Source organism: Vollenhovia emeryi, unplaced genomic scaffold, assembly GCF_000949405.1.
Source record: "Vollenhovia emeryi isolate VEMERY1.0 unplaced genomic scaffold, V.emery_V1.0 DF939154.1, whole genome shotgun sequence".
Lineage (NCBI taxonomy): Eukaryota > Metazoa > Arthropoda > Insecta > Hymenoptera > Formicidae > Vollenhovia > Vollenhovia emeryi.
Genome location: NW_011967212.1, coordinates 1,800,006 through 1,812,809, shown reverse-complemented (window position 1 = coordinate 1,812,809; position 12,804 = coordinate 1,800,006). Strand labels below are relative to the sequence as shown.

Genomic DNA, 12,804 nt, shown 5'->3' with positions numbered 1-12,804 from the left:
GAGAGAGAGAGAGAGAGAGAGAGAGAGAGAGAGAGAGAGAGAGAGAGAGAGAGAGACTGGAAGCGCATGCATGGTCCGCGGCACGAACCGGAGTAGGCGTTTCATCGACGTAGTTTGCGAGCGACCATCAATTTCTCGGGACATCCGAGAACGAGCGATCGGCTAATCGACCTTGATCTTTCCACGTGCAAAATCCCCGTAGATCTCCTCGCTCCACTTGGCCCGCGACGAGCGACGTACACGACGTCGCGCATCGATTACGTAACGAATTAAGGGAGATTCCGATGCGTTCGAGATATCGACTCTCCTGTCCGGGGAAGGGGGGAGAGGGGGGAGAGAGAGAGAGAGAGCACGAGAGCACCTCGATTGAAGTTATTACAGGGTAAATTAAGAGAGGAGCGATGGCAGTATTAATAATAAGATATTGATAACTTTTCCATTAGCGACTGAAGTTTTAACGATTTCGATGTAATCGTTCTCGGAATTCTCTTCTCCTCCGATCAGCCCCTCCGTAAATGATCTCACGTTCGCGGAATTCAACGTGTAACCGATCACCGAGACGTTTGATAGCGGAAATTAACGAGCTACGACACAGAAAGAGAGAAATTAGCGTTGGCCAATTCCGTTATTCCCCGATGCTCTCGTGTACGAAATGGAACACGTGCTTGCCCCGCGAAGAACGATTATTGTACCCACGCGAAACCCGCCTTTCACCTCCGTCTCCGGATCGGCGTCGTATCGGGCTCTCAATGGAAAAGAAAATTTCGCGATCTCGATGTAACGGGGCACATTCTTCCTCGGTAACGAGCGCGGAAACCAAAATTCTCCGGGATGCAACACGGGATCGCCCCCATTCCCGCGTCGGGCGGGACAATGCGCGCGGCGTGTTCGCTCTAACGATTCTATTCCCCTCTATTCAACATTCTTTCGAGCGTACAGGCTGCATACGAAGGTAATCTATCTGCGGGATAGCTTTCGATTCGATTTCAAATGGAGCGAATTAACGGCAGATCCCCCGACTACGCGCACCGTCGTCGTTGTGGGGGCGAGAGAGAGAGAGAGAGAGAGAGAGAGAGAAAGAAAGGAGAGAAGTCCTCGGACGCCCATCGATTTCCCCGAGGCGTGGAAAAACGCCCGGATATAACGAGAAGTATGCGGCGTCGTTCGGAACCACGTCGTTTCTTACGACGACGTGCCCTTTTCACGGGTAACGGGGGGGCGGGTTCGTCTTCCTTCTTCCTCCTTGCCGTCTGTTCGCCCTGGCGATTCGATCGCGATAGTCGGACCACGCGTCGTTTGTCACACGGTCAATCGCGTTACCCGTGTTCGACGCGACTGGAGCTGACGACAAGTGCAGTGCTCCGAAAAAGGAGATTCGCTCGTGACAGTTCGCACCTCACCGGCAATTACGCAAAACTGAAGCTCGATATGCGGGGTTAACGTGGCATAATGTCAGGAATTCCTTACTCCCTCCCTATCAGGCCCTGACCGTACGCAAGACGTGCCTGATTTAATTTCTACTCGGGTCGTTCGGGACTCGTTAACGACACACTCGTCGCTCGCGACTCTCCGCTCGCGAGGTCTCGATACGTCGCCCGTGGCGAGAGGTATTTCCTAACGTGAAATTTTGCGGGGAGTATCTCACGCGCCCAGGTATTTTACGCGATCCAAATTGCGTCTCACGCGCGCCAAGAGGATTTCCGATAGCAAAAAGTTTCGCGCGCCTCCGACGTTTCTTGCGTCTCGCGCGAATAAAATACAAATAAGGCGTTCGTTTCGCGAAAATTTTGCGTCCTCGACGCCGCGCGCGCCCAAGTTCCCGGCCGCCTTCTGCATCAGAATTCGCGATAGCGCAGGGGGCGCCGCCTCCGGTTTCACGCGAGTTCTATACACGTAGACGGGGCACGAAACCGGGGCCGAAAGGGAGAGGGACGATGCGCGCGAGGGATGCGATAGATACGGACGCCCTCCGTTAGCTACGAGGGAGAAGGCAAAGATTTATGATGCCGGTGCGTCAGCTCGCACGTCTCAATTTCGGGACGCCGTCGCGAGAGTCAACGGGAACCGAGTTCTGCTCTCTCTCTCTCTCTCTTTCTCTCTCGTTCTCTCTCCTTCCCTCCCTTTGTTACTCGTCGTGCCGTGGACGCGCGATAAGGGAAAGGTACGGCTACCGACAGCACGAGGGAAAAAAAGAAGAGATAGATAGAGAGAGAGAGAGGAAGAGAGAGAGAAGAGTCAGACGAGATAGCGGCGGACGGACTGCGAGCAGGAACGAAGCGCGGAATTAATCCGCCCGGCAGTTCCCCGCTCCCTCCCCTGCCCTCCCCCGTACACGCGCTTCCGTTTCCGTCCCGGCCGTACTTCGCCGGAAAATAGTTCCTACCTTGGACTCCGGCGTCCGACAATGGAGTAATTATTGCAATTAGCGAGCTACCTACCTCCGCGGATGCTTTTTCGTGCGCGGCCGCGCGAAAGGACCGCGGGGGGAGGAAAGAGGGTGGTCGATACTCTCGCGGCCCGCGCGCGCTTTGGAAATCGCGAGGGCGAATCGCGCACCGCCCTATCGTAAAATGACTCTTAATGATGCTCGTAGCTACATCATTTGCCACCCCCTCGCCCACATGGATACGCCGCGGGCCACAAAGGGCCGAAGGCATTTATCGGCCGTAAATTCGCTCCGCCGCGGTCTCGATGGTGCCCGCAGTGGTGGTTGCGAGTTTCTAAAACACCGGCCTCGTTCCTCCCGTTTTCACCTTTTTCCGGTCGCAAAGCGACTCCGACGACAGGTGTGTTATCCTCCCGGTGTGAAATTTCGGGGCGCAGCCGCCGCCGCCGCCGCGTTCGCCGGTTAAACGCTCTGTTTTGCGTTAATATCGAAACAAAAAGCGCGCTCCGTTCTCGTTATCGTAAAAATACGCGCAACAGTTTTTTTTACGTTTATCCATGCGTTAATTCGTTGCCGTCAAACATTCGCGATGCATGTAAACACGCAGATCACCCCGAAACGCAGATATTTGTAATGAAATAAACGCGGAGTGTGCGAGGCAAAATAAATACGCGGATGCAGCCACGGACCAAGTTATTAGGCACCCTCCAGTCATTATGCTCGAAAATGTTTATTTTTTGCAAGTTGTTTACTTGAGCGTTTATTGTTTATGTGCTGTAAACAACTTTTAAACAATAAAAATCTTTCCGGTATGAAATTCAGTGCAGTGTACACGGCAAACCTAACTTTACACAGTAAAGAATCGTGTGTTCAAATGCTAACATTTTCTTGTGTCGCCAAGATTTGATTATTACTTCAACGTAAAATTAACATAAAACGTACACGTTATCGTTTTCCTAACACTTTTATGTGTTATATTTATGTTAGCGTAATAACTTGACACTTTATGTGTGTTATTTAAAAATTGAACATTATTTTCAGTTCTTTTAACACAACTATTTCGCAAAATCAACCGAGACATGTATAATATCGACATTCCTTAAAAATTATTTCAACTATTCTGATTTGTGACTATTCGTACAGTTTACATATCCGGTCTGTTTTCATCACATCACACTCAAGATTGAAAGAACATCAACATAAATGTGAAGTATAGTGTTGAGTAATTAACATTTATAATTTGTCAAAAAGTTACGCGCGCGATAAATGTTATTTCACCTTAAAATTTGGAGTGGACTTTTTCGGACATGTAAAAAATGTTAACATTAACATTTTATTTTTACTGTGTATACATATGTGTGTGATTTGGCGAGACACGTTCGACACGCTTCCTTCCGCCTAAAAGTAACACGCTTAGATTTGCAGTGCAACGATTACACTGTAAAACAAGTATGTAAAATTACACACGTAATAAGTGTAGCAATTACACTGTTGATAACGCAAGTATATAAATTTATGTACTTTTACAAAAGTTTCGTTTACTCTTTGTGTAAATACCTTTTTATACTTGGTGAAAAATTACAAAAAATTGCAAAATTTACACAAATAAAAGCAAGCAAGTTACTTATTACGTAAGGTAATAATTTTACGTACAAGGTGTAAATTTATTGCCGTGCGTAAATATACACCTTCGATAGATGGTCCCAATATTACCAACTCTAATATTTGCAACTTTACATGTAATTTGCTTACAGCGAAGGAGGATCTGATAATTTTATCTATGGTTGAATAAGATTATTTTCAACCGGCAAGAAATGTGAAAATGACGTCTATCGTGTCAGTTGCCGTCATTTTTTAAACGGAAAGAAGTGTGCAAAAAGTTCTCCAAAGTACATGCGCGCGCGCGCGCGCGTGTGTGTGTGTGTGTGTGTGTGTGTGTGTGTGTGTGTAAAAGTAGAACACGCTTAGACTTGCAGTGCGATGATTAGGGGGCTCTAATAATTTTATGCATAGATCTATACTCGCGATGTGCTTTTTTTTCGCCTTCCCGGCGATCCCTCGCGTTTAACCGGCGACGCGTACATGAAGTTATCGCGACGCGGCGATTACCATAACAGCCATTGAGCCTCGGAGACTCGATGAAAGCCGCAATGAAGCAATTGGCAATCGTCCGTCCTGATGACAGGAAGAAGACACCGCGTCACAAAGCCACCTCGATTTCACCGAGTCAACACGCGAACGATTCTCCTCTCTCTCTTTTTCTCTCTCCTCTCTCTCTCTCTCTCTCTCTCTCTCTCTCTCTCTCTCTCTCTCTCTCTCTCTCTCTCTCTCCCTCCCTCCCGTTCTGCGGTTGTGTTCGTTAGCCAGATTGACGTCGATCGACGACGATCTTTGGTGCGCGCGGACGAGCGCGAGATAAGAGCGCGGGGGAGAAAAATGCCTTCTTCCTTATCGTCGCGACTCTTTTCAAAGCGCCTCAACACGACCGCTTTAATCCCGAAGTCGTCGCACGAGACTCGGCAAAGAGAAGTCGCTAATGCGCCTCTCTCTTCGCGGCGAGTTTTCTCTTTCATTTTTATCACATCCGCACGTTTCGGTGGGTCGCGAGGTGACTCCGCTCGCGGCCTCCTCTGATGTCGGAGGCTCTCGCGTTTTGCCCTTTCGCCACTTTGTTCCGTCATGAATAAGAGGGCGGGGAGGTAGAGGGTAGGGGGCAAGCCGCGAAGCGTAAAGCGGAGAGTTTGCGGAGAGAATCGCCTGGTTAGAATGGAGTTTCAAACAGAAGACGCGGCGGAAAAGCGGCGGCGAAAACGCAACGGGCGCTTTGCGCGAAACGATATCAGACGCGACGTCGAGCGGGCGAAATGGAATTACGAGTCTCCACCGTCGTAATAAAAATGTAAATGCACGATATACGATATCAAGAGGTCGGAGTGCGTTTTTTTTTTTGTAACCCTACAGTCAGCTAATTTCAACGTTCGCGGCGCAATTTGATAACAAAGTACCGCCGGCCCGCTTGCGCCAACCTGATTCCGAATACGCAATATGTAATTTCCGGGCTCTTTAAAACCTCTTCCTCGCTGCAATCAAAGAGATAAGCGCGCAGCCTCGCGAATCTTAATTCACTGACCGTGGAACGGTCCGCGTTTGTTGTCTCTGCATAATGAAGAAATTGGATAGTGCTGTCGCGCGACTGGAGGAGAAACGTAATAATATTCGCGAGTCCCGATTGCGCCTCCCCTCGCTCCCTTCGAGCCGAAAACTTACCACCCCCCCCCTTTTTCGGGAAGGGCGTTTGCGAGAAAACCGATTTACAATGTGGAAATTCCTCGCTTTCTTCTCGAGGAAACCTTCAAGCCCGATCCGGGCCCTTTGCGTCTGGAAACATTCTATTTCGCAGCCAATAACAATGCATTTACGAGATTTGCACTAGTTGGTCAATTGTACATTGTACATTGTTGCCAAAATTTCTCAGCACGTCAGTTGGCCGGTAGACAAAATACACGGAGAGAAGTTTCTCTTAAAACTTATCCTGAAAATCATGTAATCGTGGAACGACATGGCATTTCGCAGAATTTGATGAGAGTTTCTTGAAAATTTATCACACATTTTATTAGTAAAATGTATAATCATTAATAAAATGTGTGGTAAAATTAGAAAAACTCTCGAAGTTGTTCAAAATGCCACGTTGTCCCAGGATGATATGATTTTCAGGGTAAATGTTAAGAGAAATTTCTCTCCGTGTAGTAAAATGTATGGTAAAATTTCAAAAACCTCTCACAAAATTCTTCGAAATGCCATGTTGTCCGACGGTTACATTTTCAGGGTAAATTTGAAGAGAAATTTCTCTCCGTGTAGTAAAATGTATGGTAAAATTTCAAAAAAATCCCACAAAATTCTTGGAAATGCCATGTTGTCTGACGATTACATTTTCAGTAAATTTTAAGAGTATTTTCTCTCCGTGTAGTAAAATATAAGGTCAATTTAAAAAAAAAACTCATAAAGTTGTTCAAAATGTCATGTCCCACGATCACATGATTTTCAGCGTAAATTTTCATAGTTTCTCTCCGTGTAGTAAAATGTATGGTAAATTTTTAAAAAACTCACAAAATTCTTCAAAATGCCATGTTGTCCGACGATTACATTTTCAGGGTAAATTTTCAGAGAAATTTCTCTCCGTATAGTAAAATGTATGGTAAAATTTCAAACAACTCGGAAAATTCTTCGAAATGCCATGTTGTCCGACCGTTACATTTTCAGGGTAAATTTTAAGAAAAAGTTTCTACCCGCGAAGAATGTTTCCAGCCGCAAGGAGCACACTGCGGCTTTAGTATCTGTAATACGTCGAAAACCGCAGGCGTTCTTCCCGACGTCGGTATCGGAGTCGCCGGAAACGGGGCCGACGGACTCCGCGTCTCGCCGATTACTTCCGCAATTAGTGTCGCTGTAAATTACCCGTACGTAGCGCGCGAGAACGTTCCCCGATCGACGCTCCACTGACAGGTCAATCCGCGTAAAAGTATCGGGCGTTCCCGCGGATAATCGCAACGGCGAAGTTGCGAAATTCGCAGGGCGATATCTCGGATCCCTGCGCCGAGTAATTATTCCCGCGAAGAAACAGCTGGTTTAATTCGACATTTTCTTAACGAGTACGCGTGTTGAAATTAATTACCGTCCACACGTGTTCTAATTATTTTCGCGCGAATAATGCGCGAAATTCCGAGCAGCGTTAATTATTTTCATTGAAAAGTGGGGCCTATTGTTTTCAACTTGTACGTTCGCATAACATGTAACGCGTGTACTTGCTGCGGGGCGCAATTAGAAAGGGGCACGTATTTTAAATTGTTTTTAAAAGAAACGATCTACGGAGATCTCAGGAGCCTCAACTTGCTCTTCGCGACTGGAAACATTCTAATTTCGTGTAAGCGAATCGATGTGCGTTTCAAAAAGCCTTGTTTGCTGCAAAACAAAATGTTTCCAGACGTAGAGCACATTGCACAACGTTCAATTAATACTCGATGAGTAGAGCCGCCTGTGCTCCACGATATGTCGTTAATTAAACAAAACAACGAGATTAAAAGAAGCCATAAAACGGGCTAAATAAAGATGCAGTTGTTTTTTTAACCGGAATTTGTTACAACAAATAAATTTTGCTACACATGATATAGTTGAGAATAACGTACTGAGCAGCAGTGGCGGCTACCCGTCAAATTTAACACTGCTGTAACAGTGTCGCTCAAGCCTAATCTATTTTTTAAACGTACTGGACAGCACAAGGCGCGCGCGCGCGCCATTTGCTCTCTCGAAAAACTCGCGTGGTTTGGCAGCTGCAAATAACACGACTGAGAGGCATGTCGTGTCGCACGAGCGAGACAGCCAATCGGCATCTCGGACAAGCGACAGCAATAATTCGGGACTTTCGACCATCGACAAAGTAGCGGCAACAAAACTGTGATGAATAAAATCAGGACAAGAATTTATAATCGAGCGAGATACTGTCGGGATCAAATAACGTGTATCTAGAAATCCGATACCCGAACGGTCACCCTGCGAGATACAGTCTAAAAGTCTTCTCTCTAGCCGAACGTGCACACCAAGGCTTGTTTACAGTCAATTCTTATATTTAAGGACCGTCTTAAAAATCTCTTGAAATATTTCGTAGTCAGTCAAGTCATCTGTACAGCATCCGTGCGGATCATTTTCTGTCTCGATACTTTTTGAACGTGTATCCAAGACAAAATTCTAGCAACTACATCAGGACATGTGCTTAGATGGCGTTCTTCATTAGAATAAAATGTTTCTAGGCGCAGACCGCGGCACACTGCAGGCTTGATACATCGCCTGGCGAGGCGAGGATTTGTCGCGCCGGACCGACAATACCGTAAAAGCGAGGCCGCGATTGACCCCCGCAGAGTGGACTTACCTGGGGGACAGTTGCACTCGGAGATGTCGCGCTTAGGCCTGAAGACCGCGCCGGAGTCGTCGAGCCGTTGCATCTGCCGCAGCTGCTCCTGTATCTCCGCCTTGACCCTCTGCAGCAGCGGCTGGACGTCCATCGGCGTGGCGGCGGCGGCGGCGGCGGCGGCGATGGGGTCGCGGACGCGCGGATCCTGGCAGCGCGCCTCCAGACTCGCGATCCTGGACTCGAGGCCGAGCTCGCGGTAGAACAGCACGCCGGAGAGGGAGAAGCTCGCCAGGCACAGGGCGCACAGCACCCAGTTGAGGCCGACGGTGCCCGCGCGCAGGGCCTCGTCGCGGAACTTCCGCGGCATCGACGCCTCCAGACAGGACGGCGACGATCCCTTGCCCGGCCCCGGGCGGCCCGGCGGCCACGACTCGGCCGCCGGCTCCGTCTTCATCGCTGTCGCTGTCGTGTTGTCGCGCACGCACGCACGGCACGGCACGGCACGGTACGGCACGGCACGGCACGGCACGGCACGGCACGGCACGACACGGCACGGCACGGCACGCACGACACTCGCGGGGCTACCACCCGGCTTGGCTCCGGTTACGAGCGCTTGACGAGCGTCCCTAAGCGGCGCGGCGCGTCATAACCCGCGCGACGCACGTCGATACACCGTCGCGCGTGGCCGTGCGGAGGGACGGATGATAAACAGCGGATACGACGACCGTTACAGACGTCGCGGCGTCATCGTCCATCTGGAGTGCATCCTCGCCGCTCGACCGTTTTTCTCGATTAATCGCGGCGCGCGCTCACCACTCACTTCGATCCCGCGATTATCGGCACGAGGGATCGGTACGACGCGCGCGGACGGACGGACGGGCGGGCGCGCGCGCGCGCGCGCGTTCCCGCTCGGTGCGAAACTGCCGGCCGCGTACCTCCGCGCGTCACGGCCGCGGGCCCGCGCACTTTTCACTCTTCATCGGACGACGAGATGCCCTTCCCACGGCGCCGATCGCCGTCTCCTCCCTCGCCGTCTTCCTGTTTCCCTCGCCGGCGCGGAAACGCGGGCGGTCGAGCGGGCGAGAACGCGCCGTCCACCGACGGCGGCAAACTTCACGGCGATCGTCCGGAACGAGATTCGGAATCTCGACGGAAAGACAGAAAAAAGAAGAGAGAGAGAGAGAGAGAGATATGAGAAAAGGAGAGAGAGAGAAAGAGAGAAATGCCGCGCGATAGCAGAGCGAAATCGTCGTTCGCGTTCTCGCACCTCTCGCAGCGCGTCGGCCGTTACGAGGGAGAGAAGGACGGGGCGGCGCGCGGTACGAAGCGCACGGTGTGGCGTTCGCGGTACGACTGGATGTGGTGGGGCGACGCTGCGCCGCGAGGACAGAGGGTTCGCCGCCTCGGGGGCGCTCGGCCGCGCTCGGCCGTGCCCGGCGCGCCTCGGCCCGCCGCGCGCCGCGCGGCGCGCAACCACCAACCACTCCGCTCGGACGGGCCGCCGTACGCGCACGTACATACGTACGCCACGCAGGACCCGTTGCCTAACCGGCGGCGACCGCTCGACCCGCGAATCGGCCCCGCTTCCATTTGCACTGATTTCGCCCTCTCCCGCGTTCCGCTCCGCGCTGCGGAGAGCCGCGCGCTCTCGCCGCCTCCGCTCGCCGGCCCTAAGCGAGATTCGACGGAGAGAGAGAGAGGGGGAGAGAGAGAGAGAGAGAGAGAGAGAAATGGAGAAGCGAAACGCGCCTCTTTCGGTCTCTCCTCCCGCCTTTATCTCTCCGCTCGTGTCCATTATCCACTCGGATTACACACCGGAGGATTCCGCTTTCCTACGCACGTAAACGGCTTTAACATCGGGAGATTGTTTTTTGTCCCCATCGTCCTGTCCCGCCCGAGCTGCCCGCCGGCCAGTTTCCACGAACGCGTGACGAACGCTCGCCCATCCTCATTGTTGGCTCTCAGGTATACGTTTTTCTTTTCTCTTTCCTTCTTTTTTTATTGTTACTCGCATATTTACGGTCCGTTTATCTCCGTGGACTTTTGCTCTCCTCGGGATCGGACCGTTGACGATAGCAAGGACTTTTTCGTCTTTGTCTATGATAAATTCTTTGCGAGCGAAGTGCGACTAGCGAGGTTTGAGCCTCCGATAAATTGCGCCGGCGATAATTCACTCGTTATTTTTGTAAAGGGAGAAACTAACGGCGATGGACGAGACGCGATTCTTCTTTTCTCGTTTTAAGCGTCGTCTACAATAACCGGCGTAAGCGTGGAGTAAGAAGAAGTAAGAAAACCTAACCTTTACCTTTCAGTGTAAAAGCTAAAGAATAGACATAATTTTTTTAAATATTTGTAGCACTGGTCGAACTACGCTTTAATTCGCCGCGAGTAAGCGTCAGAGCTGAAGTAGGAGTAGGAAATGGAAATGATCCATTTCTTTACTCCTACTCTTACTTCTTACGCCAAGCTTACTCCACCTATTGTAGACGACGCTTTATAAACGCGCACCTTCTCCGCAACAATCGAAAATCTAATAGCGAATTCGGTCGCTCGCACCAGTGCGCACTGAGCGCACACTAATAGCCGGTTCGATTGGTTGCACTAGTGCGCACCGAGTGCACACTAAGCCTGGTTTTCCAGCCGATTCTTACACTTGAAGATCATCTGAAATACCTCTTGCAATATTTCTTGTCCAGAAAAATGGCCCGTACAACGTTTATATGGATCGGTTTTTGACTAAATATCCTTTGAACGTGTACTTAGGGCAAAGTTAAACGTAAAAATTGATTATAAACAAGCCTTACAGCGAATTCGGTTGCTTGCGCCACTGTGTGCACGCTAATAGAGTTTTTCATTGGGAAAAACTAGTGCAACACTGGTGCACACTGAGTGCAGTTTTCTTGTTCCACTGCGAAAATCAGTTCATATATTTTCAGTGTTTAATGTTCTTCTGACAAAACTAGTGCAAGAAACTTGCACCGAGTGCAACTTCTTCTCCACCGTCTTTAAAGACGGCGGAAGACCGGTACAAATTGAAATTGTGGTTGTGATTACGTTTAAGGTGTGATATTACGTTAAGGTATGATATTCACATTTTTCTAATTAACTTCATAACAACGATATTGTACTGAGTTTTTTCTGTTGTAACACTTTCACGTTTAAAAATCTTGAAAATTTTAACAATAAAATTAAGAAAAATATTATTGTAAAATAAATAATTTTTAAGAAACATACTGTTTGCTATACATATATGTGTGCTTTTACTATTATAGGTAAAGTTATAAAAAAATGGATAATACTAATAAAATAGGATTAATTGAGAGAAAATTCACTTTAGTCAAATTTCATTATATTCTCACGAAAATATTTCCACAAGAGACATATTTTTACCTTTTACTGACTTAACATCGTTATTTCCCACACATTCAATATCAATAGAAAAAACTTTATTATTTATTTGAAATAACAACGCGTTATCTGTTTTCCATTTTTTAAACTTTACTTGCAAAAGTCACAATTTTTGTTCATAAGCACACGCCGTTATGAAGTTATCGTAACAGTGTACATGGTGCATATAATATGTGTGTTCCACTGAACCTGCACTATTATTGCACTAGTACAGTTTTTATAGAAACCTAGCGCTGGTGCTGCACCAGTTTTCCCAGTGGAAAACGCTGTAAGGCTCGTTTACAGTCAATTCTTCTATTAAACTCTCGTCTCAGATATCTCTTAAAATATTTTTTCGCCAATACAATGATCTGTAAAGCATCCGTGCGGATCTTTTTTTTTAGTTAATACTTTTTCAATACGTATTTAAGACAAAGTTAAATATAAGAATTGAGTGTAAACAAGCCTTAGTGTGCACTCAGTGCGAGCAACCGAATTCGCTACACTGAGAGAAAAGTGCGTAGTATTTGCGACTATAATTGCATAGTAAAATAATTATAGTCAGGAATATCATTTTTATAGTAATTATCACTATAATATTAGTAATAACAACCACATAGTCATAGTGATGCCAACCAGCATAAAAATTTTACTATTATTTATGAAGCTTATACCATTATTCTGGTAAAATATTAAGATGGTGAATAGTAACTAAATTAACTAGTTTTATATAGTAGGTGCAAGTACAATAATAGTAAATTTAACTATACTTTCTATCATCCACTTTACTATTCGCATGGTAAACAAAAGTGAAGTGGTTCGGAATGTCTTCACTAGAGGGACGCGCGGTACAAGACTCTCTCGTAAGTAAAAAACCGCTTAGGGTGTTATAAATACGGATAAGTTACGCATTCGTATAAGATTGCTTATCTTTTCTTTGAAAGATGCTATCTTGTACTATTCTTTATGAGTGCAAAGTGATGTAACCAATGAATATAATGAAATTACTATTACATATAGTTATTCGAAATTTTATTTGTGGTTGTTATTGCAATATTTATAGTATACCTAACCAAATTAAAAGCTCGTTTTGGTTTGTGACAACCATATCATAAGTTGCATGGAC

The 12,804-nt window shown here is 47.7% G+C and overlaps 1 protein-coding gene across 1 annotated transcript in view; it reads right to left on the bottom strand.

The window, feature by feature from the left end:
• Positions 1 to 8,745, bottom strand: part of LOC105565314 (collagen alpha chain CG42342) — a 154,033-nt gene extending 145,288 nt beyond the window's left edge. The window contains exon 1 of the mRNA XM_012018399.1: positions 8,310 to 8,745. Coding sequence (XP_011873789.1) covers positions 8,310 to 8,745 — 436 coding nt within the window. The remainder of the gene's footprint in view (positions 1 to 8,309) is intronic.
• Positions 8,746 to 12,804: the final 4,059 nt, after the last annotated feature.